Genomic DNA, 24,206 nt, shown 5'->3' with positions numbered 1-24,206 from the left:
AACGGGCCCACAGGCTGCGTGGACGCCAAGGGAGGCGCTCCGGACACGCAGGACCCACCGACAACATCCGCGGCAGCGGGCCTCAGCGGGTCCACGGGCCTCCGGGACCCCCTGCCACCGCGAGTGCGCGCCCCGCGGTTTGCGCAGGCGCGGAAGGTTGTGGCCGCTCGCGGGCGCGTCGGTTTCTCGCGTTGCCGTGGAAACCACCGGCCAGCGAGGCTCCCGAGAGAAAGACGCGTCTGTTCAAGATGGCGAAGGACCTGGACGAACTTCTGGATGAAGTCGAGACCAAGTTCTGCAGACTCGACCCCCTGAGGCTGGACCTGGGTGAGCGGCCCAAAGGCGGCGGCGGCGGCGGCGGCGGCGGCGGCGGCTCGCCCAGCGGCGACCGGAACGGAGCCCAGGAGAAAGAAACTCTCAGGTTAACGCAGGCGGGTGGACGGTTCTGCTACAGCCCTGCTCGGGGGCCTAAGCCGGCCTCCGCCTCCGCCGCCGCGCGCCCCCGCGGCCTGGGCTGCTGTCCTAGCCCTCGACGGCCCTCGGGTCACGGCTCAGACCCCGCCCCTGGGCGAGCCTGAGGGAGCTGAGACCCACCTGACAGCCCTAACCTGACGTGGATCGGGGTGTCCCTCCCCTGAGACCCGACAGGGCCACGCTGACCAGACCCAGAGCGTTCTCATGGGCGAGGGGCCCTGATGCAAATGTCGTGCCTCTCACGCCGTTACCAGGCAACCCTTAGGGAACCCGTAGGCCAGCTGCTAGAAGACCATTTTATTGTCTGATTTGTTTAAGCTCGAGGAGTTAGATGAGAGTATATTTAATTATTAAGAGTATCCATTGCAAATAGGTGAATTAAATAAATAGCCCAGTTGCCTGCCATTCCCCGTGTCGCCAAAGTTAAGGGACCCAGCAAATGTCCTATTATATCCAGGTCGAAGTTTAAAGACACTTAAATCTTTGGGGATTTGAACAACAACAATAAAAAGCAGGCGTCGTTGCATGATCCTTTAAAGTGAGAACTTAGGCTCAATAATAACTCCTGCTAGGACCTGCCGCTTGCCTAGAACATTGGGGGAAAGACTGGTGTTTCTTCCACTAATGTATAAGGTATTACTTTGCAGTGTTTGCTTTGTGTTTGGCTTGGTTTTGTTCCTTTGTGGTTGGAGAGAATTTGTCAGGCCTTTTCATCTTGGAACCAACATAAAGAAGCTTAGACTGTCTTGCAGCCGGCAGCTCCACACTGAAGGGATGGCCATTTCTGTGTCTTCTCCCCAGCCATGTGATCTTTCCTGCCTGTGTCTGACTACCAGACTCCATCCACACCCTCCTCTCCCTTCCCCCACCTTAACACATTATAATGCCTAAAGTGAATCACAACTGTTATCTTTTGTGTTAAACTTTTTATCAGGGACAATGATTAGAAGTTGTGCAAAAAACAACAACAAATACCCTAAGCCAAGTTTTAAATACAGTTCCTTTCTGGTATGGAATGTCAACACTGAAGTTTTACACTAAGCCAAAGGAAATCATTTATGAGTTTATGAACAGACCACCTGCTGGTTGCATGGCTTAACTTACCATCTCCTAGATGGTAGCTGTGATAATAATAGCTAATGTTTACTGAGTCTTCTCTCTGTGCTAAGTCCCCAATATGGGTTACCCCTATCGCCCAATGAGGTGAACGGTATGCTCTCTTCATTCACCAAATCTAGGTGGCCTGGTAGCGCTGGCCTAAGAATGAGTTTGAGGCTCAGCTGAGTAATTTAGTAAGACCAGGTTTCAACTAAATACTCCATCATCATCATCTTAATAATTCATCTGTCTCAAGGCAAACCTGGTCTACAGAGTGATTTCCAGGATAGCCAAGGCTACAAAAGAGAAACCCTGTCTTAAAAAATAAACCAAAAAAAAAAAAAATTCATCTGCTTCTTGAACTTCTTGAATTATATGAGAAAAGAGCCTAGACAGTCTGTCGTCAAAACCAAAGGAGGAATCTCATGAGAGCGTCTCTGTAGTTGGGGCCCAGTGGGACAGACACACCGTTAACCCCAGAGGCAGAGGCAGACTCAGCTCTGAGTGATAGGCCAACCTGAAAGTGATTGTTTGAAGTAAGAATTCCCTGTATGTGACAGATACAGAGATGTGTCCAGAGATAGAGCATTACACCTGGACGCAGTTTGAAAGATACTGTTTTAATAGGTAAAGTGGTGATATTCAAAGAAACTAAAGCACTTGAATAAGGTCAGTATTTCTAGACTAGTGATGATTTTGCAATGACATGAGTTCTTTTGGTTACCACAACTGGAAAAAAGTATACTGTAGGCATCTAGCAGGTAGATAGGAACCCTGTAAAATAGCCTAGACAGGCCAATAGTGCTTCCTCTCAACGTACAGGACTTATGTGACCCCAAATGTCAGTAGCTGTAAGACTGAGGAAAGCATGGGTGTTGCTGATAGTAAAGCAAATGATGGATATAGGCTGCTCCAGTTGTAAGCAAGAGTGGCAGCTTCAAGGGACAGTTCTGTGGAGTGATGGGAGCATAGTTCTAAAGCCAAGGGAAATACCAGTGTAGACAGTGAAAGACATGAAGGGTAAAAGTGAGAGGAGGGAGCCACGGAGGCAAGGCCTGGAGGTATGGGTTAACCATTCGCTACGAGGGATACATCCTCATGTTAGGGCTTCAAAGTAAATACACTGCTAAAGAATTGGAACCAAAAAAACTTCTTAAAGAAACCATAAAATGGCCCAGTGAACTTCTAAAGTTGAGCAACAGTGTCCACAATGTAAAAACTCTAGGAACAGTTGTCCCATAACGTAAGTATGTGAACTGCCCTTTATCTGTGTGCCATTGTACAAGCTTCTGAGTCTCTCAGTGCCTATTCTTCATCTAAAGATGGAAGTAATGAAAGCCTTAGGACAGTGTCTGCCTGACACTAATATATATATATATTTTTTGAGTAGTGGCAGGAGACTGGGCAATGCTGGCTGGACATTAGAACTCAGGACTTTGTCCATGCTAAACAGGTACTCTACTAATGTGCTATGTCCCCAGCTCAGTGTTATTTTAAATAAATGTTCTAGGTGGCAGTAGGCCTGGTGGCTTTCCCTGAAGAACTTAGAGTAGTGGAAATATTGTGACATGTAGCAGTGGTTCTTGGCTTTGGGGAGGGATTTTTCTCTTTTGGGTCATTTGCTGACATGAGCAAATAATTTTTTTTTAAATTAGGTAATTTTTTTTCATTTACATTTCCAATGCTATCCCAAAAGTCCCCGATGCCCTCCCCCCCCCCCAACTCCCCTACACCCACTCCCACTTCTTGGCCCTGGTGTTCCCCTGTATTGGGGCATATAAAGTCTGCACGACCAATGGGCCTCTCTCCCCACCGATGGCCGACTAGGCCATCTTCTGATACATATGCAGCTAAAGACACGAGCTCCAGGGGGTACTGGTTAGTTGATATTGTTGTTCCACGAATAGGGTTGCAGATCCCTTTAGCTCCTTGGGTACTTTCTCTAGCTCCTCCATTGGGGGTCCTGTGATCCATCTTATAGCTGACTGTGAGCATCCACTTCTGTGTTTGCTAGGCCCCAGCATAGTCTCACAAGAGACAGCTCTATCTGGGTCCTTTCAGCAAAATCTTGCTAGTGTATGCAATGGTGTCAGCGTTTGGAGGCTGATTATGGGATGGATCCCCAGGTATGGCAGTCTCTAGATGGTCATCCTTTCGTCTTCGCTCCAAACTTTGTCTCTGTAACTCCTTCCATGGGTGTTTTGTTCCCAATTCTAAGAAGGGGCAAAGTGTCCACACTTTGGTCTTCATTCTTCTTGAGTTTCAAGTGTTTCTCAAATTGTATCTTATATCTTGTGTATTCTAAGTTTCTGGGCTAATATCCACTTATCAGTGAGTACATATCATGTGAGTTCTTTTGTGATTGTGTTACCTCACTCAGGATGATGCCCTCCAGGTCCATCCATTTGCCTAGGAATTTCATAAATTCATTCTTTTTAATAGCTGAGTAGTACTCCATTGTGTAAATGTACCACATTTTCTGTATCCATTCCTCTGTTGAGGGGCATCTGGGTTCTTTCCAGCTTCTGGCTATTATAAATAAGGCTGCTATGAACATAGTGAAGCATGTGGAACATCTTCTGGATATATGCCCAGGAGAGGTATTGCGGGATCCTCCTGTAGTACTATGTCCAATTTTTCAGAGGAACCTCCAGAGTGGTTGTACAAGCTTGCAATCCCACCAACAGTGGAGGAGTGTTCCTCTTTCCCCACAAGCAAATGATTTTTTAAAAAAGAGGTTGTTTGCCCTCAACTTTTATGATATTAGAATTTGTTTATACCCTATATATTTTATATTCTCTATGTAAGTGCTTGACATAATTTAGGAAAGTGCATTCTCAGTTTTTTCTTTAATATAATACATTCGCTTAAATATCTTAACTGCATAATAGTAAGGCACATAGGTGATTTTGTACCAAAATACTATAACTTTGTCTCAACAAACAGCCTATTCCTGTGAGTACAGTTGAAGTCTGAAAGTATATTATTAACACAAGGTCTTCCTTGTCAAGGATCTCAGTGCCTCAGACCAAAGGCATGGCAGAGCCTTCCCCAGTCAGGCTTGCTCACAAATAGTTCATCGTGTACAGAGACCATCAACAGCAGCTTTCTCCACCCCTCATACTGTTTGTTTGTAATAAGCACTGAGTTTCCACACTGATGTTGTATCACCTGATCCCAGCCTCTGTCATTCCAGTCAGGTCAGCCCCAAAGCCCTGCAGGTTGTGACACAGCTCCATACCTGAAAAGCATCCTTGTGCTGTCACTCTAGCAGTGGGACTTAAGCTTGTGGTACATCTGGGTTTTTTTGTTTGGTTGGTTTGGTTTGGTTTTTGGAGACAGGGTTTCTCTGTATAGCCCTGGCTGTCCTGGAACGCACTTTGTAGACCAGGCTGGCCTTGAACTCAGAAATCTGCCTGCCTCTGCCTCCCAAGTGCTGGGATTAAAGGCGTGCACCACCACGCCCAGCTTGGTGCATCTTTTCTTAAGGTCCAGGTGAAGGTTCATTATTGTGTGTGCATGTTTTCTTTTCAGATCAACAGACACATTTAAAAAAGAAGATGATCTTGACAGTCTTATTAATGAAATATTCGAGGAGCCTAACTTTGACAAAAAATCTTTTGTAAGTCACTAAATGTACAGTAAATCATTATTTAAGATGCTTAGACTCGTCTTAAAGTTGAGTCATAGTAGCCATCTGGGTATGAGCCTTTGAATTCTGAGAAGTACAGGTAAAGAAATGATTCCACTTTTAAAAATGTGGAGGGATAAAATGTTAGAGACTCTGTGTGTACTTCTGTTAACTCCTCAGTGAGAGTAAGAATTTGAAAAGCTGTTATTAGAGAAGTCAGCTCACAGACCACATTGGTCACTTAGAGTTCGTGGTAGTGTCTACGAACGTGCTCTAAAAGGCCCAAGGCAGTCAGCTTTCAGTACAGGAATGGTTTTTGGCATCTGGAATACAATATTAATGTTATTCTATAAACTAGTGCATTTGACTAAATTGTAAATATTTTAATGTTTTAAATGTTTATCTATTTTAGCTTTATAAAAAATTCAAAAAGCCACCTATACACTGCAGTGGGAGGAACTTATCATATTCACCCATTCTAAACATAAATTAATACTTTGCTATATTTTTCATCTGGACTTTTTTAAGTTACCTGATAAATTAGCATACAAAGTAGAAGGTTTCCATGGCTTTCCATAAACTGCCCTGGCTAGCACTTCTGTCCTCTCCCCTCCTGTCCTCATCACCCACTGCCAGCCCTGCTTGACCTTCCCACCTCTAGCCTTCACCCTTCTGATTCTATATCACCTGTGCTTGATACCCTTCCGCCCCCAAGGCCCTTTTCTTCTTTTCTGGCTTGTACAGGCACTCCAAGTGACTTTATTGTGACTCTGAGTCACAAACAGTGTCCCACCATTTAGCCCAAGATGGTCTTGAATTTGAATTAGTGATCCTCTTGTACCAGCCTTCTGGGTGGTAGAACTATAGGCATATGCCATCATGTTCAGCTGGACTGTTTTAAATAAATAAAAATTGAAAATATAATTTAAGACCTCTGTAAATCATACTGCAGTGCCTTCCTTCACAGAGACAACCTCTGTCCTTTCCATCCACACTTAGGTTTACAGAGATAATCTCTGTCCTTTCCATCTACACCTAGGTTTAAATGTCCTAAGTACAGTAAGGTGCATATCTAAATTTGTAACAATAAACTATATCTTTGTCTTAACAAACATAGCTTATTTCTGAGGGTTTGAAGTCCTGAGTAAATGTGAATTTAGCTTGCTTTTTTCCCCCACTGCTATATCTGATTTTCCAGCTGGAAAAGGGAGAGAGTGGGTCCATGTAAAATATATATCAGATAAAAAAAAGCAATAATCTGAGTAATGTCCATGCCCACATTGTCAAGAGGGGCATCTGGTGTGTCCTGGAAGTCCTGTTCCTCACCCAAACTTCCTAAACCCCAGGAATCAACAACAAATGTTGCAGCGTGCCAGCTTGGAGTGACAGTGTGACTGTATCTAATACAAAAGACCCGCTTCCCAGAAAAGAGTGTCATGTGCATTATTGAAGGTTTTACTTCAATCTTTTCCTGTTTAACATCAAATAAAAATTAAGAGAAATGATGAGATATTTTCGCCTCCTAAGCTTCCTCAACCACTAGGTGAAGTGAAGGCATGTCTGTGCATGGTTTTAAATGCCTTTTCCCTGTCTGGCTTCCTTTTGCTGGCGGTGGTCCTAGTATGTGGTTGGTTTATGATGTTTGATACTTTACAGTTAACACTTAATAAATGCTTACTAATGATGGTGATGTTATTAGAACATATGGGAACTACTGTGTGGTTATGACTAGGTAGCTCAACATTTTCCATGGTCATATATTGCTTGATTCTATTACATTTGATCAAACTTAATAATCCTGAAGTTACACAGGAGTTTGTTTTTAGTTTAGATGAGTACCATTCTTGGCCTTGAAAAGTGAGCCTGGGTTGTTTTTTCCCTCCTCAATTAAATTTCTTCAGAGGGAAGTTTTAAATAGCAGGCCATTTCTTCACATTAAGTCACTGAGTCCTGGCATTAACGGAAGAGGTATAAAGTAATTCTAAATCAGCATGCAGAACAGCAGAAGGTCAGTTCCTTAGGCTGAGAACACCTCAGGGTGCTCTCCTTCCTCCTGTCTTCAAAAGATTGTCATCACTGTTTGGGGTTTCTAGAAAGGATAGCACCAAGTGTTTTATTTATGTCATTTTAAAACATTGCTATTATAAGACAGAGTTGCAGTTCTCTAAGCCTTTGTCCTCTTATTGTGCTTATTTCATTCTTTAGCAAAAATTTAAGTCTAAATCTTCAAGTAACACATCTGTCAGAGCTCCCATACAAGGCGTCAGTAAAAGGTAAGAGGAGATTGCTTTGGGAATTGTACAGGGAGTGGGCAAGTGCCTTGAGGATAGGCTAGGAGATTCTGTTACCATTTCAACAGCAGTGCCATTGAAGAACAAAGCCCTGCTTGGCCTTCAGACAAGAGACCACTAGCAATATCTGGAGTGTGTTTAGGATCTATGACCCTCTTAGTGTAAAGGAAATTAATTAGGAGATTATTGCTATTGTAAATAATTTTCTGCTGTTTAAAATAAAAAGTGTGAATGGTTTCTCAAAATTAATGTTCTGTTATATGCTTAAATATTTACTTTATTCCTTACATTATTGGCACACGTTTTCTGTGACTCATTTTAACTCCTTGAGTGTTTCTGATGCAGGTGATAGCCAATAGAGAGTGATCCTGTAATAAATGTCTCCTTCTTGAAATAGTTGGCTTACTAGGAAAGCATATAATATGATCACAAGAACATAGACTCATGGAGACCAAACTAACTTCTCATGTTTCTTTTTTATTGTTATTGTAATTTCATTTCTCTCCATCTGCTGAACATGTCTAGTTGCAGTCCAGTGTATCTCAGTGGAAGCGCTATTCCATGTGGGATTGGAACAAATACTTCACAGAGGTAGGATATGGGAAATGTGTGCTTTCTTACCGGGATGGCTTGACATCAGTCTGCTTTATAATAAGAGCTGGGAGCTGTGTCTTATATTAGCCAGTCTAAGGATACTTTGTTGACTCATTTAATATTCTTGGGAAATAACTATTAAAGGCTGAGCTGTGCAGGTGGCAGATGCCTGAAATTCTAGCACGTGGGAGACTGGGGCTGGTTGATGGCTACAAATTCAAGACCAGGCCAGTCAGCCACACAGCAAGACCTGTATTTAAAAAGGAAAAACAAAAGTTGTAATGTTGGATATGTATTGTTCATTATATTGATGCCCCTTTCTGATCCCCACTTGGAGGGCCTGAATCACTTGAGCCCCACCCAGGTTTCTGCAGAGCACCAGGAGAGTGTGCTTGCTTCCAAGTTGTGGAAAGAGTGGCCTATGTAGGTAAATGTGGCTGTATGTCAGATGCCTTTGCCTCACTGATTTGGCCAGAGAATGTGAGAAGCTAAAGGTTTCATTAACCAGAGTTCTTTAGCATACTTGCTTGACTTTACATGTTTCTAAAAGGGAAACCTGTCATTGCTCCTCTCTCCCCGTGCCCTTCAAGACCCTGCTCTCTTGTTCAGTGCTTTTTAGACAGTCTTAAGAGTCAAGATACCACTCACTGCATTCTTGTTTTTCTAATTTATTTTATTTTATTTTACGTTGTTGATTCTGTAACAATCTGTTCATACCGTATCACTTCTAGTACATTCCATTACCATTTTCACAGTTTGGGAAACAAGTGTAAACAAATCTATGTACCACCCTATGCTCTTTATAGAATATGTTTTATTCTTTAGCAGAGGCCCACTTACCTACATTCCCATCTTTTTCCCCAGTTTCTAAATACTTTTTTATTTGTGATCATTTTTAAGAAGTAAAGACTAAGTTATGATATTGAACACACTTCTGGAGGGTTGTTATATTAAATAATTGAAGTGGGCCAAAACACACTGTTGGGGATTGGTGTTGCCAGCTTGGATTCTAGGAGACCAGAAAGGCAAGGCCGTAGTACCAAAGTGAAATTGGGAGCCTTGGAAACTGGCTGTTGCCTTCTGAATATAAGAACTGGAAGCAGTTGAATCGCCATGTCCTGAAGCCTAACTCAGGAAAGAATTGAAGATACAAACTGATCTTAGAGGCAGCTATAGTCTTGCTGTCTGTCCTCAATTACCTGGGACAGTCCCCTTGGACTCAGTCATTTTCAGAGCTCTGACACCTCTAAGGTGACTTCTGTCAAGTTACCAGGAACTAGAGCTGCAATTTCTGCTGTAGTTCATCCATTCATCCAGCTGAGAAGTCAGTCCCACTTCAACTCTAAACTTCCGCAGAGCCGGCCTTGCTGAGGAGCTTGGTCTCCCCGTCCTCCAGCTCCTTGCCCTGAGGCGGGTGCTGTTTACACTGGCACACTTGTACATTTTCCTGCCTCTGAGTACCTTAGCTTTAGTCCTGGTCTGGAGTGGTGCTCCTTCCTAATGCATGCTCCTTGTCTTATGTGCTTTACACACACACTAGAGTCACTTCCTTATTCCATTTTCATTTCTTCTTTGTTGTTTGTGTCGTCTTTTAAATGCTTTGAATGCACATCCAGAGCTGTGCTAGTCCATCAAAACACAGTGCCCAGTAAGGAAGCAGTAGAACAGAAAATGATCACATGCAGAGCTGAGGAGGAGGAGCTCTGACGACAGCATTCCTGGGCCCCGTGCCAACCCTTAAGGACTATTCTTCTAAAGCTTTGCTCAGTATCCTTGCCTATAAAAACCAAACATAGTTTTTGCATATATCTTGAAAACATTCGCAGCACCACAAGGAAAAAAAGTCACGTGGACTGCAGGATGACGTGGAATTTGGAGATTAATGTAGAAGGAGATGCCAGATGAGTCGTTGAACCTATAGCTATCACTGTCTAGGGATAAGAGAAAGGTAGACCTGGGTGTGAATGGCTCTCAGGAATATAGGATTGAAAGAATTTGAAGAGTAAATGGCTTTGGTACATTAGAAAGTTAATAACTTGCAGAAAGCCAGTGAAGTGGCTAATGAGTGAAAATGCATTACAGCCAAGCCTCATGACCTAAGCGTGATCCCCAGAGCACGCATGGTCCCAGAGCACGCATGGTCCCAGAGCACGCATGGTCCCAGAGCACGCATGGTCCCAGAGCAGGCATGGTCCCAGAGCACACATGGTCCCAGAGCACACATGGTCCCAGAGCACACATGGTCGAGGAGAGACTCAGTTCCTGGAGCTTCTCCTCTGACATCTCTACACGTACACACAGAAATAAGTGAGTGAGTGAGTGAGTGAATGAATGAATGAATGAATGAATGAATGAAAAGTTACTTCCAGGTATCCTGGCCTATTAGCTCATGCCTATAACCGCAGCACTTGAGAGTGTGAGGCAAGAGGCTTACCACAAGTTTGAGGGTACCCTGGACTACGTAGTAAGACCAGGCCAGCCATAACTACATAGCAAAATCCTGTTTCTCCACCTAGCCCCAGACCAAAAAACAACAACAAAAACCCTCCCAGGTGATATGTCCAGGGTCAGTGGGTACATTGTTACAAAGCGAGGGTTCAAATTGGTAACTTGATTTCCTAACCCATAATTCTTTCCTGTGTGCTGTTTCTACCCTGTGAGAAAGGAAGACTGCTGCTTTCACTGCTGCTTGTCTTGTCTTGTTTTGTTTTGATGTGAGGTCTCATGTGGTCCAGGCTAACCTCAACTCACTATCTAGCGAAGGGTGACTTTGAACTCGTGATGCTCCGACCTCTACCTCTCAAGTACTGAGATTACAGGCCTGTGACACCATACCTAGCCAGGCACTATTATTCTGAAACTGTCCATGTATCAAGACTTTGTAGCCTACTGTGTAGATCTGCTGAGGTAACTAAGAACTAGAGTCTGAGCGGTTATGGAAGGACTGTATTTTAGGCATTTCCACCATAAACATCATAAAATGGTCACTTCTACTTATCAATTGGATAAATATGTAAGCATCCTCCTTAGTGTAGCTCCTCCATATTTTATAGGGAAAAACTTAGTTTATTCTTCATTGGAATCATGATTTTATTTTATGCTAACACATATTTGACTTAGAATAGCTCAGATATGACTAAACACATTCAATAATCACAATGTTTCAATTTTTAAATTCTATCATCCTTTTCATCCTTTCCCAGATTAGCATTATATATTGGATGCTGGGCAGGACAGTGGGCCACCCAGTTACAAGGCTACTAACCAGTATTCTTGCTTCGTATTGTGATGGTTGATAAATTAGATATGTAACACTCGATTTTAACTTAAGAGGGGTTTGTTGAAACATGACCTTATCATAAGGTGAGGAGTCAGGTATATAAATGTAACAGTCCTGAGAAGAATATTCAAAGGTCCTAATTACTAATTTTTATGTTCGGAGCATAAAGGAAGTCCGCTGCATTATGCTCATTTGTTCTATTCATTTGGCTCCTGGATTAAGCCCCACTGTAGGAGTGATGTGAACTGTTCAGAGTGATGGAATAGTAGTGGGAGCACGGCATCATTAACGAGCGGGTGGGTTAAACTGAGACATCGTTCAAGTCAGTCGAGTTCACGGTTAACAGATTTGTAAGTTACTTGCAAGGCTGGATTACCCATTGCCAGCATTAGTAATGACCTAACAGAGGACATCATAGCAGCAGAGTGATTTCTTAGCTGCATGTTGGTTTTAGTTTTCTCATAGAACAGTGTTTGTAAGAAAATATAGTAGTGTGAATAGATTTGATGAATACTAAATCTTAAATTAAATTTAAAACTACATATAGCATAATGGTTGAGATTTTACACATAAAATGTCATGAAAATCTAAATTATGGTTCCCATAATAGCAATAATTCAGCCAAATTGCACATGTGTATTAAGGTATTAAAGTTAGCACTCTGTTGTGAGCATGTAATAAACTACATCTGCATAAGAACACAAGTTATGGGAGCCTTGGGAACCATCATTTGTATTTCCTGACTTACATTCTGAGCCTGATTCAAGTGTTGTAAATGCAACTATGTTGACATTCCCCAGGAAGTGACAACTTCAGCAACCACTAACAGTTTGAAAGAAGATGCTTATGAGACATTGTGAATGTTTAGTTATTGCTGTGATTTATTCTTTTAGAATTATTAAACATTCATTCTCAAGGAAACTTTCAGACCAAAAGTTTCCCAGTATTCCAGTTTTGAGGTTAAATATCTGAAATTTGAGATGGTCTCATGGAGTCCAGGCTAGCCTTGAACTTAGCATGTAGCCGATGATGATCCTTCTGTCTCCATCTTGAAAGTACTGGGATTAGAAGCATGTGCCACCTTGCCTAGCCAATATTTGAATTTTGAAAGGAAAAAAATTACTAATGGGCTTGTTTTATTTTATTTGTTGCAGAAATATTACTGGAAAAAAGTATATATTAGTAAAATATATTGAAACAGCACTATCAAAAAGAGCAAAAGCAAAATTGGAAAATATATAAAGAAAACTTGAGTCTGAAAGAAATTCCTTGACTAAAGCACTTTGTATTGAGAGCCAGTGTCTGTACTGCCTCCCTAGTCCCATGGAGACTGTCTTGTTTATTCACTTTGTTGTCCTTGTAAGTACTTTGTGTGTAGGGGAAAGCCATTGACTACTGAGTCTCCCACCCTGTTACTGTGTGTGTGCTCATGCTTGTATGTACTCTCTCTCTCTCTCTCTCTCTCTCTCTCTCTCTCTCTCTCTCTCTCTCTCTCTCTCTCTCTCCCTCCCTCCCTCCCTCCCTCCCTCCCTCTCCCTCTCTCTCTCCCTCCCTCCCTCCCTCTCCTCCTCCTCCTCTTCTTCTTCTTCCTCCTTCTCTCTCTCTCTCCCTCTCTCCCTCTCCCTCCCTCCCTCCCTCCCTCCCTCTCCTCCTCCTCTTCTTCTTCTTCTTCCTCCTCCCCCTCCTCCTTCCTCTCTCTCTCCCTCTCCCTCTCTCCCTCTCCCCCCTCTCCCTCCCTCTCTCCCTCTCTCCCTCTCCCCCCTCCCTCTTCCCTCCTCTCCCTCTCTCTCTCTCTCTCCCCCCTCCATCTCTCTCCATCTCTCTCCCTCTCCTCTCCTCTCCTCTCCTCTCCTCTCCTCTCCCTGTGTGTGTCTTAACAACTTATCAACTTTGTATTTTTATCAAATGTATCTGTTGAATCTGTTTTTAAATATTTCAAATAATGGAGGTTTCTGTTGCTGCAGCAGCAATTCATACTTCTCTTAAACTTGTATATAGTATCACTTTTCTTAGTCACCATGTTCACATATACACCTCTACTTCATAGCACCTTCAGGAGACCTGCTTGTCACTTCCTCTCCTTAGACAGGCACTGGGTCCTCGCTCTCCAACCTAGCCACAGTCTTGCTATTCATTGTATCTTTGCCATCACTATTCATGCATGATCTTTTGCTCCCTCAAACAACCCATAGTCGTTCTTAAAGAAACTGCTTAATGAGACCAGTCCAGGCTACCTTATTCAAATTCCAACCCATCTCTACCCAGTACTCCTAATTTCCTTACCCTAATCTGTTATTTCATTCAAAGCACCTTTCATCTGCTAACATAGTAATGCCTTATTTACAGTGACTCCTGTTTAGTTACTCTGTCACTAGAATCCAAGAACATCACAGGCAGCCTTTTGTAATGGGCAAATGGAAGCACTTACGCCAGATATTTTGGAAACAGCAAGTGATGGTTCCAGCATTGAAGCATAAATGGAAGAGAGTTTGGTTTCAGTGTAGCGTTTCACGTTCTTGATATGCCAATCCACTCTTCATTTTATGTCCACAGATTATTCATTTATATGTGTATATATGCAGATAGCATGCAAGACTTTTATAAGATAGATATGAAAATTAACCTGGAAGCTTTTTTTGTTGTTTTTGGTTTTGTTTCTTTTGAAACAGAGTCTTACTGTGTAGCCCTGGCTGGCTTAGAAATCGCTATAAAGATCAGGCTGGCTTTGAAATCACAGTGCTAAGATATTTCCCAAGTGCTGGGATTAAAGGAGTGTACTACTACATCTAACCAGAAAGCTTGAACATATAACCAGTCCTTTAGTACAAACAGTTACAGTTGATAAATCTGTATCTTTCTGTTGCTTATTCAGTTATCTGGAGCATAGTGCTATATTTTCATATTGAAACAGCAATCATCTCTAATGCATATTTCCTTCTCTCTGAGCAGAGCATGTGACCGACTGCGTTGTGTAGCCTGTGATTTCCGGATAGTGAGCTACAATGACTATATGTGGGACAAGTCATGTGACTATCTGTTCTTCAGGTATGTTTCTGAAGAATTTCACCTGAAAAAATGTACTAAGGGCTTTTCATTTCTTGGGTGTTTGTGTGTTTTGTTTGTTGGTCTAGTCACGTGGTCTCTGACTCTTATCCTCCTCATCTTTTTTAATCTGTTTGCCATCAGCCTACATAAGGATAGGTTTCAGAGTGAGAATGCAGAGGTAGCCTCTCTGATTTTTGCTCGGGAACCCCCTTGTTGAGACCATTCTTTGCATGCTCACTCTCACAGCAGAGCTCTGAGGATGGTGTAATCCTGCCCAGGTTCTTCTGCATGCAGATGTCATCATCAAGACCCTCCACCATCCAGCTTCTCTTCAACCTCGTCTTCCCACAATGGGCTCCACCTCCAATTTAGCTCCATCACAGTCCTTGGCACCTCATTCTTTCCAGCTGACTGCAGGTTCCATCTCCTGACATATCTGACCCCATTTCTCTCCCCAAACCCTTCCTGTCCTGTCTGCTTCATCGTGCATCTTGCTTTCTTCATTTATCACTCTGTTTGAAACTCACTTGTGCACTCGTGTGTTTCCAATACAAAATATACACACACATGGAAAAGTCTTAACTGCAGAAGTTTCACAGTCCTGACCCCCCAAAAAAGTCTACTGTAGTGCCAGAATCCCAGGTTCAACCACCTGCTCTCAGCTTCAACCATTTTTACTCTCACAGTTTGAAAATTAACTTTAAATTTCAGACCTCTGGGGGTCGGGGGGCTGTTGGTTTGGTTTGGTTTGAGTTTTTTTGGATTTGTTTTGGTTTGTGTTTTACTATTCACTATCTCCTGGTTAATCTAACAAAGTGACTAAGCATTTTCATAAGTGACTAACATGGACATGAATTTTTATAAGACCAGTTAGTGAGATGTGTGCAACATCGAAATAGTAGCAAGCACAGGCACAAAGTAAGTTCTGGTAAGTGATTGACTTGGTACGTGAGAAACATACAGTGTCTCAGTCGTCCAGAATGGCAGATGTGGTACGCTCTGGAAACTGAGGCAGAGGGACAGTGAGTTCAAGACCAGACCTTCCTTATTACAAGAGAAAAGAGACACCAGTTAGTTTACTGTAGGTATTTGATAGTTTCATTTTAGAATATAGTTTACCAGAAATAGCTAGAGTTATTACACTGTTAAAACTAAACTGGTAGTTATTACATAAATCAGTGAAAAATAAGCTGAACACTCAAGATACATAAGAATATGTTTAAAAGACAAGAGGATAACAACTAAAGAATATGGTTATCTCAACCAAGATGCAAGTTATTGATGCATCTATTTCCTGTAAGTCCTTAGCATTTCTTTATCCAGTTGACATTCTTCAGCACCTCGTTGGCCACTCTCAGAAGCTGAGAGGGAGACAGCATAGAGAACACCACACTGAATATGATAGTAGAGCTAGAGGAAAGGGAAGATGGATACAGTTCACCTCCAGCACCCAGAAAGGTAGAGTTTGAATCAGGACTTCATGCATGCTAGCCAAGAACTCTGAATGGAGTATGTCCCTAGCACTTAAGGGTTATTTTTAAAGACACAGAGAAAGGTGAAGTCAGATGGCATCAGTGGAGAGTCAGAAGTAGTTTGAATAAGAACAAAAGATGTCAAGAGCTGAAGTAGTATAGAGAAGTCAAAAGGGCCCAAGAACACCTGGTCAATGGTGGCGCACTATTAATCCTAGCACTCAGAAGGCAGAGGCAGGTGGACCTCTTGAGTTCACCTGCATAGGCCTTTGTGGCACAGGTGAGTATCTGAGGTAGGGGTGAGCCTTCTCACTTACCACTCTGTTCCCATGCCTGTCCTCTCTGAGTGACATCAGTAGGTGTTCAGAATAGTCACTGCTAGAAGACTTGTCATTAAACAGTATCTCTTCCTACATCAACTCCTTCCCATCAGTATTCAGGACACCTCTGCTCAAATAGCCCTGACATATCCATCCTTCCCTTTGCCATATAAGCCCAAAACATCTTAACAAAGCAACTCTGCACTGGCTTCTTCCAAGCTGCCCTCTTGGGTAGTAACATCCAATCTCATGACTTGAGCTGTGAATCCTCTTGGAACTTCAAAAGGTTTCAAGAAGCCTGGCTCAAGAAGAGTTTAAAGCCAGCCTAGTCTATAGAGGGATTTCCTGGATATTCAGGACCACACAGAAAAACCCTGTCTCAAAAAAAAAAAAAAAAAAAAAAAAGCTTAGGAAAGCAGTAGTAAGGAGCTTAAATTTAGTCCTTTCAGTGGTGACTCGCAGTTGAGTGCTTTTAGAGAGGCCTAAGCAGTATAGCTTAATTCTAGCAGTATAGTCTGGCTGGCCTGGAACTTACTTAGCAGACCAAGCAATCCTTAAGCCTGTTTTCTGGGTGCTAGGTTTACAAGCACTCATCACTGCTCTTAGCATTTAAGGGGTAACAGACTGCCATATCAGGGAAGCAGGCCAGTGGAGAATCATGAAGACTAATGCTGGGGTGTTACAGTAATACAGGAACAAAATGTTATGAATCATGGCAGGGAAAAAGGCAGAAAGAAGCAGATGTACCAGAGAGAAATTTTAGACAAAATTCTGGCTGTGGGATGCAAGAGGCAGTTAGCATCTTAGGATGAGGCTTATTAGGCTTCTTGGTTCACACAGATGGACCATGCTAATGCCCTTTTAAAGGAAGAAGCTAGACATTGGGTTCCAGGTACTATTGGAACTAGGCAGAGAGGACAGGCATGGGAGCAGGGTGGTGAGTGAGGAGGCTCACCCTACCTCACATACTCACCTGTGCCACAAAGGCCTATGCAAGTGGCAGAAGAGCAATGGGCTTCTGATGCATTCTACTACTGGCAAGACAAGTCTGTTGGTTCTCTATGCTGAGCATTGGCACCTCCTCTGTGTCAGAGGGGGCAGTAAGACACTTAGTAGGGTTATGAGTACTCACTCAGAAAATGAAGATGCCACATCTACTGGCCCCATGTTTAGAATTAGGGTGTAGTCTGCTAAAACTAAGAGTGCTAGAAAATGATGAAACACAAGGAACCCAAGGACTGACTGATTCCCCGGAAGAAAACAGAGTGATTAGTGAATAAATAGAAGGCTTCACAGTCCATCACATGTTCCACCAAGCAGAGCAAGCATCTGTGCTGTGTGGTGTCAGGTGCATGCTTGCTCTGTTGATGCTGTGCAGTTGCTTGCTTCATTGTGTTATTTTACAAGTCAGGAATAAGCATGTGGTAGCTTTCACATACTATAGACCTTTGTAAAGGAAGCATAAGCTGGATTTACTGACCACCCTGCCACTAGAGCTTAATAAGATTCTTGTATTTGTCTATTAAATCATAGGCTCTCCTTAAAGGAAAATAACAGCATAATTTATTTTCTAAGCTTTTAAGATAAGCAATCCTTAAAAAATTACTTAAAAGATATTGATTCACCTGCTATCTATGATTTTTATTTCTAAAATCTCTGAGCAGTCATATAGCAAATGCTAAGTTTAGCAAAATACTGAATTAGCAGATTGAATAAAGGGAGTATTACCTCCTTTCATTAACTTCATTTTTCTGAGCTCATTTTTTATTCTAATAAAACCAGATTATTGTGTTCTTTCCTAGTTCTGCATAACCCTAGCTAGGTCAGGGTGCCACTTTTCTAAACTCAGACAGTTGCCCAGAAACTCTAGGGTTTTGTAGGTTCTCATCATCTAAACAGTGCCTGAATTTTGCACAGTGCAGTAGTGAATGTGATGCACATTGACCAGCAGAGGGCACTTTGGAAACTGTCTGCTGCAGACACTAAGAAGTAATGTATCCTGGCCACCGCACTTCTTCAGCGTGTACACCACACTTCACTGTTTCATTTCACTGTTTCTCTTTGTTTTGGGTCCCCCCCACCAACATTTTACTTTTAAATTATCCAGTTTTATAATTCTAAAGATATGTTCATAAATTTATTACATGAGTTGTAAAGATTATAATTGATTTTCTTTTAGTAACTGAACTCACAGTAACTTCTGAATCAGTATAATGCAAACAAACCCAATGGTTATTGTTTTCATGATTGTCTTTCTTGTTACTTCAGTAATTTTTTACACCATTTAGACTTTAGAATAGGCACTTTGTTGCTGGTAGAATAAATAAACAGATCGTGTATACAAATGGGAGAAAGTCTGAGTTTGTCTTAGAGAACTAGCAGACTTGTTTTCCCAGTAATAGACATAGACGTGTGCATCAGCTAATGCATCCGAAGCCCACTGCCTTCCCACCACTTGCATAGATAGCCTTTGCGGCCCAGCTGAGATGAGTATCTGAGGTAGGAGTGAGCCTCCTCACCTCCCATTCTGTTTTCATGTCTGTCCTCTCTGACTAGTGACGTCAACAGGTCTTCAGAACAGTCACTTCTAGAACATTGCCATTAAAAAGTCAGAGAAACACTGCCAGAAACAGACACCCAAGGATGTCTCCTGCTGCTGGTATAAACAGACCAAGGCTGTTGAGTCCTGAGTTTTAGTTGAAGAGGCTGCAGGAAACTAAACAGAACCTTTATTTTCTTTTGCATTATTAAACACTAAACATGGACACTATGCTTAAGTTTGTCTGTTTCACCACAGAAACAACATGCCAGAATTCCACAAACTCAAAACAAAATTGATCGAGAAGAAAGGAGCACGGGCATATGCCTGCCAGTGTAGCTGGAGAACTGTTGAAGAACTCACTGACCTGCAGACAGATCATCAGCTTCGCTGGGTGTGTGGTAAACACTGAGAGTGCAGCCAGCTGCACCTGTGAGAACAAGTTCCGGGTACCAACTTGGGTACCAGTGCACAGCAGTATTGTGCTCGCTGGGAAAAGGCAACAAATGTTGTATAACCACACGTCTGAAGACCAAATGGACTGGAAAAGACGTCTGTACTGTGACACCTTGGCATTCTTCCTTTCGACATGGACATTTTACTTAGGTTAAAATATCTGCGTTTGCCAGCCTATCACCTTTTAGGGACTAAAATAGTGACATCCGTGCAGATTTACAGCTTTTCCATAGCAACTGCCATACTGACTGCTAATGCACTCTAAAATGTCCCTCGTGTATCATTGTTGTTAAAGAATACCCACTGGCATGGCAGAGGGGCCACTGCGTATGAGTGTTCACGGCTCTTCCTGTTCTGATCCATCATTGTCCGAGACTATAAGTTGAACATGACAAGAAAGCAGATGACCATTGGTTAACTGAGGGGTTGGCAAGAGTACAGGAACATTGTAACCCTGCCTTATATGTATCTCATCTTGCCTCACCAACTCAATTCAGTATTATGCATAATAGTAACAGTAATAATGATGTTACCAGTTTTAGTGTATTTCCTCCTTTGCTCACTGAAATAGCAAAAGTTATTAGTTTTATATTAGCAAACATCTATTTATATATAAGTTTTTGATGCAACTAAAGTTACTAAAATCCTAAAAATAAGTCATTGTTAGACTTTTCAAGTAGACTCCATAACTGTAAATGAGCAGCAGTAAGATGACTTGCAGACAACCTGTGGACTTTCTAATAGTATCAGGTTGGCCCATTCTTTATTGAAGCATACAGAACCAATGGGTAGCTGTTGGGCTCCTGTGATATCACTGAGATGGGAGGAACTGTATCATACATAGTAACATGTTCAAGAAATGCATTGCCTCAGTTTTACCTCCCAGCCCCATAGACATTTCAGGGCTTTTCTAGTCTGCTAGAATTCTTTTCTGTGTGTCCACTTCCTGTGTGTGTATTACTTAAGTATGTGACACTGGGCACTCTGAAAGGATGTACATTTTAGCCCAGATATGATCTGCTTGCTTTTCAGTTAACTCCATTCTTGCCACCAAGCAAATCCTCTGAGTGCTGAAAGCTTTTTCCTAGGCTAGGGTCTAGCTTGGCAATAGAGTACTTGCATTGCATGTACAAGGCCCTAAATTTGTTCCCAGTGGTACAAAAGAAAAAAGACAGAGCTTTTCCTTTCCGTGACACATTTATGTACTTAAAAAACTTTAATTGCAGCAAAAGAGATCTCAAAGTAGCTGATGCTCAAGTTTTTGTATTAAGATTGTTTACAAATTTTATCTTTCAATAAACCAATTTACTCCTCAAAATTATGTCTCTGTGCAACTATGTAAGAAACATAGACATTTCTGATTGACAGTGTACATTCCCAAAAAATAACAGAGCAGTAGCATGCACATCATACTCAGAAACTCATACAGGTGGAGTGTAGCAGTGCACATGCGTAATCCCAACCGGGCCTGCAAAATAAGACGCTGTCTCAAAAATGAGAGGGGGGGGGGAGGGAGGAGGGAGAGGAGGGGAGGGGAGGGGAGAGGGAGGGTGGAGAGGAGGAGAGGGGGAGGGGAGAGGGAGGGAGAGGAGAGGAGAGAGGGAGAGGAAAGGAGAGCAGAGGGGAGAGGGAGGGAGAGGAGGAGGGAAGGGGAGAGGAGGAGGGGAGGAGAGGAGAGGAGGAGGGGAAGGGAGAGGAGAGGAGGGGAGGGGAGGGGAGGGGAGAGGGAGGGTGGAGAGGAGGAGGGGAGGGGAGGAGAGGAGGAGGGGGAGAGGAGAGGGGAGGGGAGAGGGAGGGAGAGGAGAGGAGAGAGGGAGAGGAAAGGAGAGCAGAGGGGAGAGGGAGGGAGAGGAGGAGGGAAGGGGAGAGGAGGAGGGGAGGGAAGGGGAGAGGAGGAGGGGAGGAGAGGAGAGGAGGAGGGGAAGGGAGAGGAGAGGAGGAGGGGAAGGGAGAGGAGAGGAGGAGGGGAAGGGAGAGGAGAGAGAGAGAGAGAGAGAGAGAGAGAGAGAGAACTTATAGACGACAGGTTAGCCCAGCCATAAAGTGGTTTCTTTTTATTCCAGTATGTACATATACTGAACCAGCAATTTGAAAATATTTTTTAGAGCCAGGCATGATGGCTCAAGCACTTACTCTGAATGCTCAGAGTGCAGAGGCAAGTGCATTCTCAGTTTTGAGGCCAGTCTGGTCTACAGAGTGTGGGGTAAGGGTAGGAAGTTATGGTAATTTCAGTCTATTTTGCCTCTAAAGGGACAATATGTAAAATTGAACACATCACCAATTCTATACAGTCATATTTTCAGTTCTCCAATGTCAAAAATGTATCAGGCCACCAATGCCTGATAACCTGAATTCAATCCACAGGACCCACACAATATAGAAAACCAATTTGTGCAAATTGCTGTGTGATATCCATACTGCACTGTTTCCTGAACACAACATCTCTCTCTCTCTCTCTCTCTCTCTCTCTCTCTCTCTCTCTCTCTCTCTCTCTTTCCCTCCCTCCCTCTTTCTCTCTCTGAATAAATGTGGGGTTATTTTTAATTTTAGATCCGATTTCACTTAACATTCTTTTTTTTTTAAAGATTGATTGATTGATTATATGTAAGTACACTGTAGCTGTCCTCAGACACTCCAGAAGAGGGAGTCAGATCTCATTATAGATGGTTGTGAGCCATCATGTAGTTGCTGGGATTTGAACTCCTGACCTTCGGAAGAGCAGTCGGGTGCTCTTACCCACTGAGCCATCTCACCAGCCCCTCACTTAACATTCTTAATGGAGGCAGTAAAAACGATTAACTTTGTAAATCTCAGTCCTCAAAAGTACATTTTAATGTAACCTTTTTCTTAGAATTATTATTTTATGTGCATGGGTGTTTTGCCTGCTTGGTATCTACTCCTTTTGAGTGTGACTTCTTTTTGCTCTAGAGATTTCAGGAGTGCTCTTAGTTTGCTAGTATGTTTCTTTATGTGGTCACTCAGTGCTGTGGATTACCACTCTGAGCCACCTTCATTGTCCCGTAGGTTTTGGATGTGTTGTTTTCACTTTCATTCAATTCTAGAAAGTCTTTCATCTCTTTCCTAATTTCTGTCTTTAATCGCTCTTTATTCAATAGTGAGTTCAGTTTCTATGACTTTGTAAGCTTTCTGTTGACGCTCATATCCAGCTTTAATCCATGGCGGTCAGAGAGTATAACGGTTGTTATTTTCATTTTCTTGTGTTTGTTGCGGCTTGGTTTGTATCTGAGTATACGGTCATTTTTGGAGAATGTTCCATGAGGTGCTGAGAGGATGGTATATTGTGTTTGGATGACAATCTACAACTGTCTGTTAGATCCACTTGACTCACGATTCAGCAATGCTTGAGCATTGCTCTGCTTAGCTTTGTCTGTTAGTGCGAGTTGGGTACTGAAGTCTCCACTATCATTGTGTGTGTCAATGTGGGGTTTAAGCTATAGTAGTAGTATAAATATAGTAGTGTTCATTTTATGAACTTGGATGCCCTTGTGTTTTGGTGCACAGATGTTAAAAATTGCAGGGTCCTCATAGTGGATTTCTTCCTTTGATGAGTGTGTAGTGTCCTTTCTTCTGATTATTTTTGGTTTGAAGTCATTTGGGTAGATATAAAAATGGCTACAGCAACTTGCTTCTTAGGTTCATTTGCTTGGAATATCTTTTTCCATTATTTTTCCCTGAAGTGATGTCGATCTTTGATGTTAAGGTATGTTTGTTTCTTGGATGTAGCAGAAGGCATGGACTCTGTTTTCACATCCATTCTGTTAGTCTATATCTTTTTATTGAGGGATTAAGTCTGCTTAATATTGATATGTTGAAATATATTAGTGAACAGTGTATATTGATATATCAATGAACAGTGTTTATTTGTTGCTCTGTGTGTGTGTGTGTGTGTGTGTGTGTGTGTGTGTGTGTGTGTGTGTGTGTGTGCTGATTTTGCTTGTCTAGGATTATTTATCCCCTGTGTTTTCCTGGGTATGTTAACCTCTTTGGGTTAGAGTTTTCCTTCTGACATGTTCTATAGGGCTGCATTTGTAGATATATGTCACTTAAATTTGATTTTATCATGGAATGTTTTATTCTCTCCATCTATGATCATTGAAATATATGCTGGGTATAGTAGTTTGGGATGGCATATGTGGTCTCTTAGCGTGTCTAGAATATCCTTTCAGGCCCTTCTGGCTTTTAGGTTTAACTCTAATAAGTCTGCCTTCATATGTTACTTGGTCTTTTTTCCCTTGCAACTTTTAATATTCTTTCTTTGTTCTGTGGGTTTAGTTTTTGATTGTGATGTGCCGAGCAGGCTCTCCTTTCTGGTGTAGCATTAGTTAGTGTCTGTATGTTTCTGGTGTAGCATTAGTTGGTGTCTGTCTGTTTCTTGTACTTGGGTGGGCATCTCCTCTTCTAGGTTAAGCACATGTTTTTCCATGATTGCGTTGAAAATGTTTTCTTCTGTGCCTTTCACCTATATTTCTTCCCAATCCTTTATTCCTATTATTGTTAGATTTGGTCTTTTCACAGTGTCCCAGATTTCCTGGATGTTTTGTGCCATAAATTTTTTAGATTAGCATTTTCTTTGGATCAAAGTATCCTTTTCTTCATTCTTCTCTTCAGCGACTGAGAGTCTCTCTTGTATTCTGTTGCTGATGCTTACCTCTGAGGGTCCTGTTTGAGCTACATTTTTTTCCAGATTTTCTTCAGTTTGGGTTTTCTTTACTAATTCTATTTCCACTTTCAGGTGTTAAGCTGTTTTATTCATTCCACTGTTTGTGTTTTCATAGATTTCTTTAAGGGATTTATTCATGTCTTCTTTTAGGTCTTTTTCTTGTGCTTCGGCTATATTGCAATTTTCAGGGCCTGCTGAGTGTAGTATGGTTCCTTGACTCTAGATGAGAAATATTGTCCTAGAATGCTGTTGTTGTGTTTGTTCATTAGCACCTAGGCGTCTGGATTTGGGAAGGTTGTAACTCTAGGTGCTGATATCTGGTCTT

At 42.2% G+C, this 24,206-nt stretch overlaps 1 protein-coding gene across 1 annotated transcript; it reads left to right on the top strand.

Annotated features, from left to right (window-relative positions):
• Positions 1-20: 20 nt before the first annotated feature.
• Positions 21-20,506, top strand: Cfap418 (cilia and flagella associated protein 418). Its single transcript, XM_021160614.3, has 6 exons — positions 21-421; positions 5,107-5,194; positions 7,409-7,476; positions 8,020-8,085; positions 14,318-14,413; positions 19,003-20,506. The coding sequence occupies exons 1-6, from the start codon at positions 249-251 to the stop codon at positions 19,154-19,156; spliced, it is 645 nt and encodes a 214-aa protein (XP_021016273.1). The 5' UTR covers positions 21-248; the 3' UTR covers positions 19,157-20,506.
• Positions 20,507-24,206: the final 3,700 nt, after the last annotated feature.

This window comes from Mus caroli, unplaced genomic scaffold (assembly GCF_978045245.1).
Source record: "Mus caroli unplaced genomic scaffold, Mus_caroli_1 scaffold_6, whole genome shotgun sequence".
NCBI lineage: Eukaryota > Metazoa > Chordata > Mammalia > Rodentia > Muridae > Mus > Mus caroli.
This window is presented reverse-complemented; position numbering and strand designations above follow the sequence as displayed.

Bases quoted from the DNA above. Each gene is read 5' to 3' on its own strand.
- Cfap418 (XM_021160614.3), top strand. From the start codon at position 249: ATGGCGAAGGACCTGGACGAACTTCTGGATGAAGTCGAGACCAAGTTC. The intron at 422-5,106 runs GTTAACGCAGGC...TTTTCTTTTCAG, and splicing joins CAGGAGAAAGAAACTCTCAG to ATCAACAGACACATTTAAAA. The intron at 5,195-7,408 runs GTAAGTCACTAA...TTCATTCTTTAG, and splicing joins ACTTTGACAAAAAATCTTTT to CAAAAATTTAAGTCTAAATC.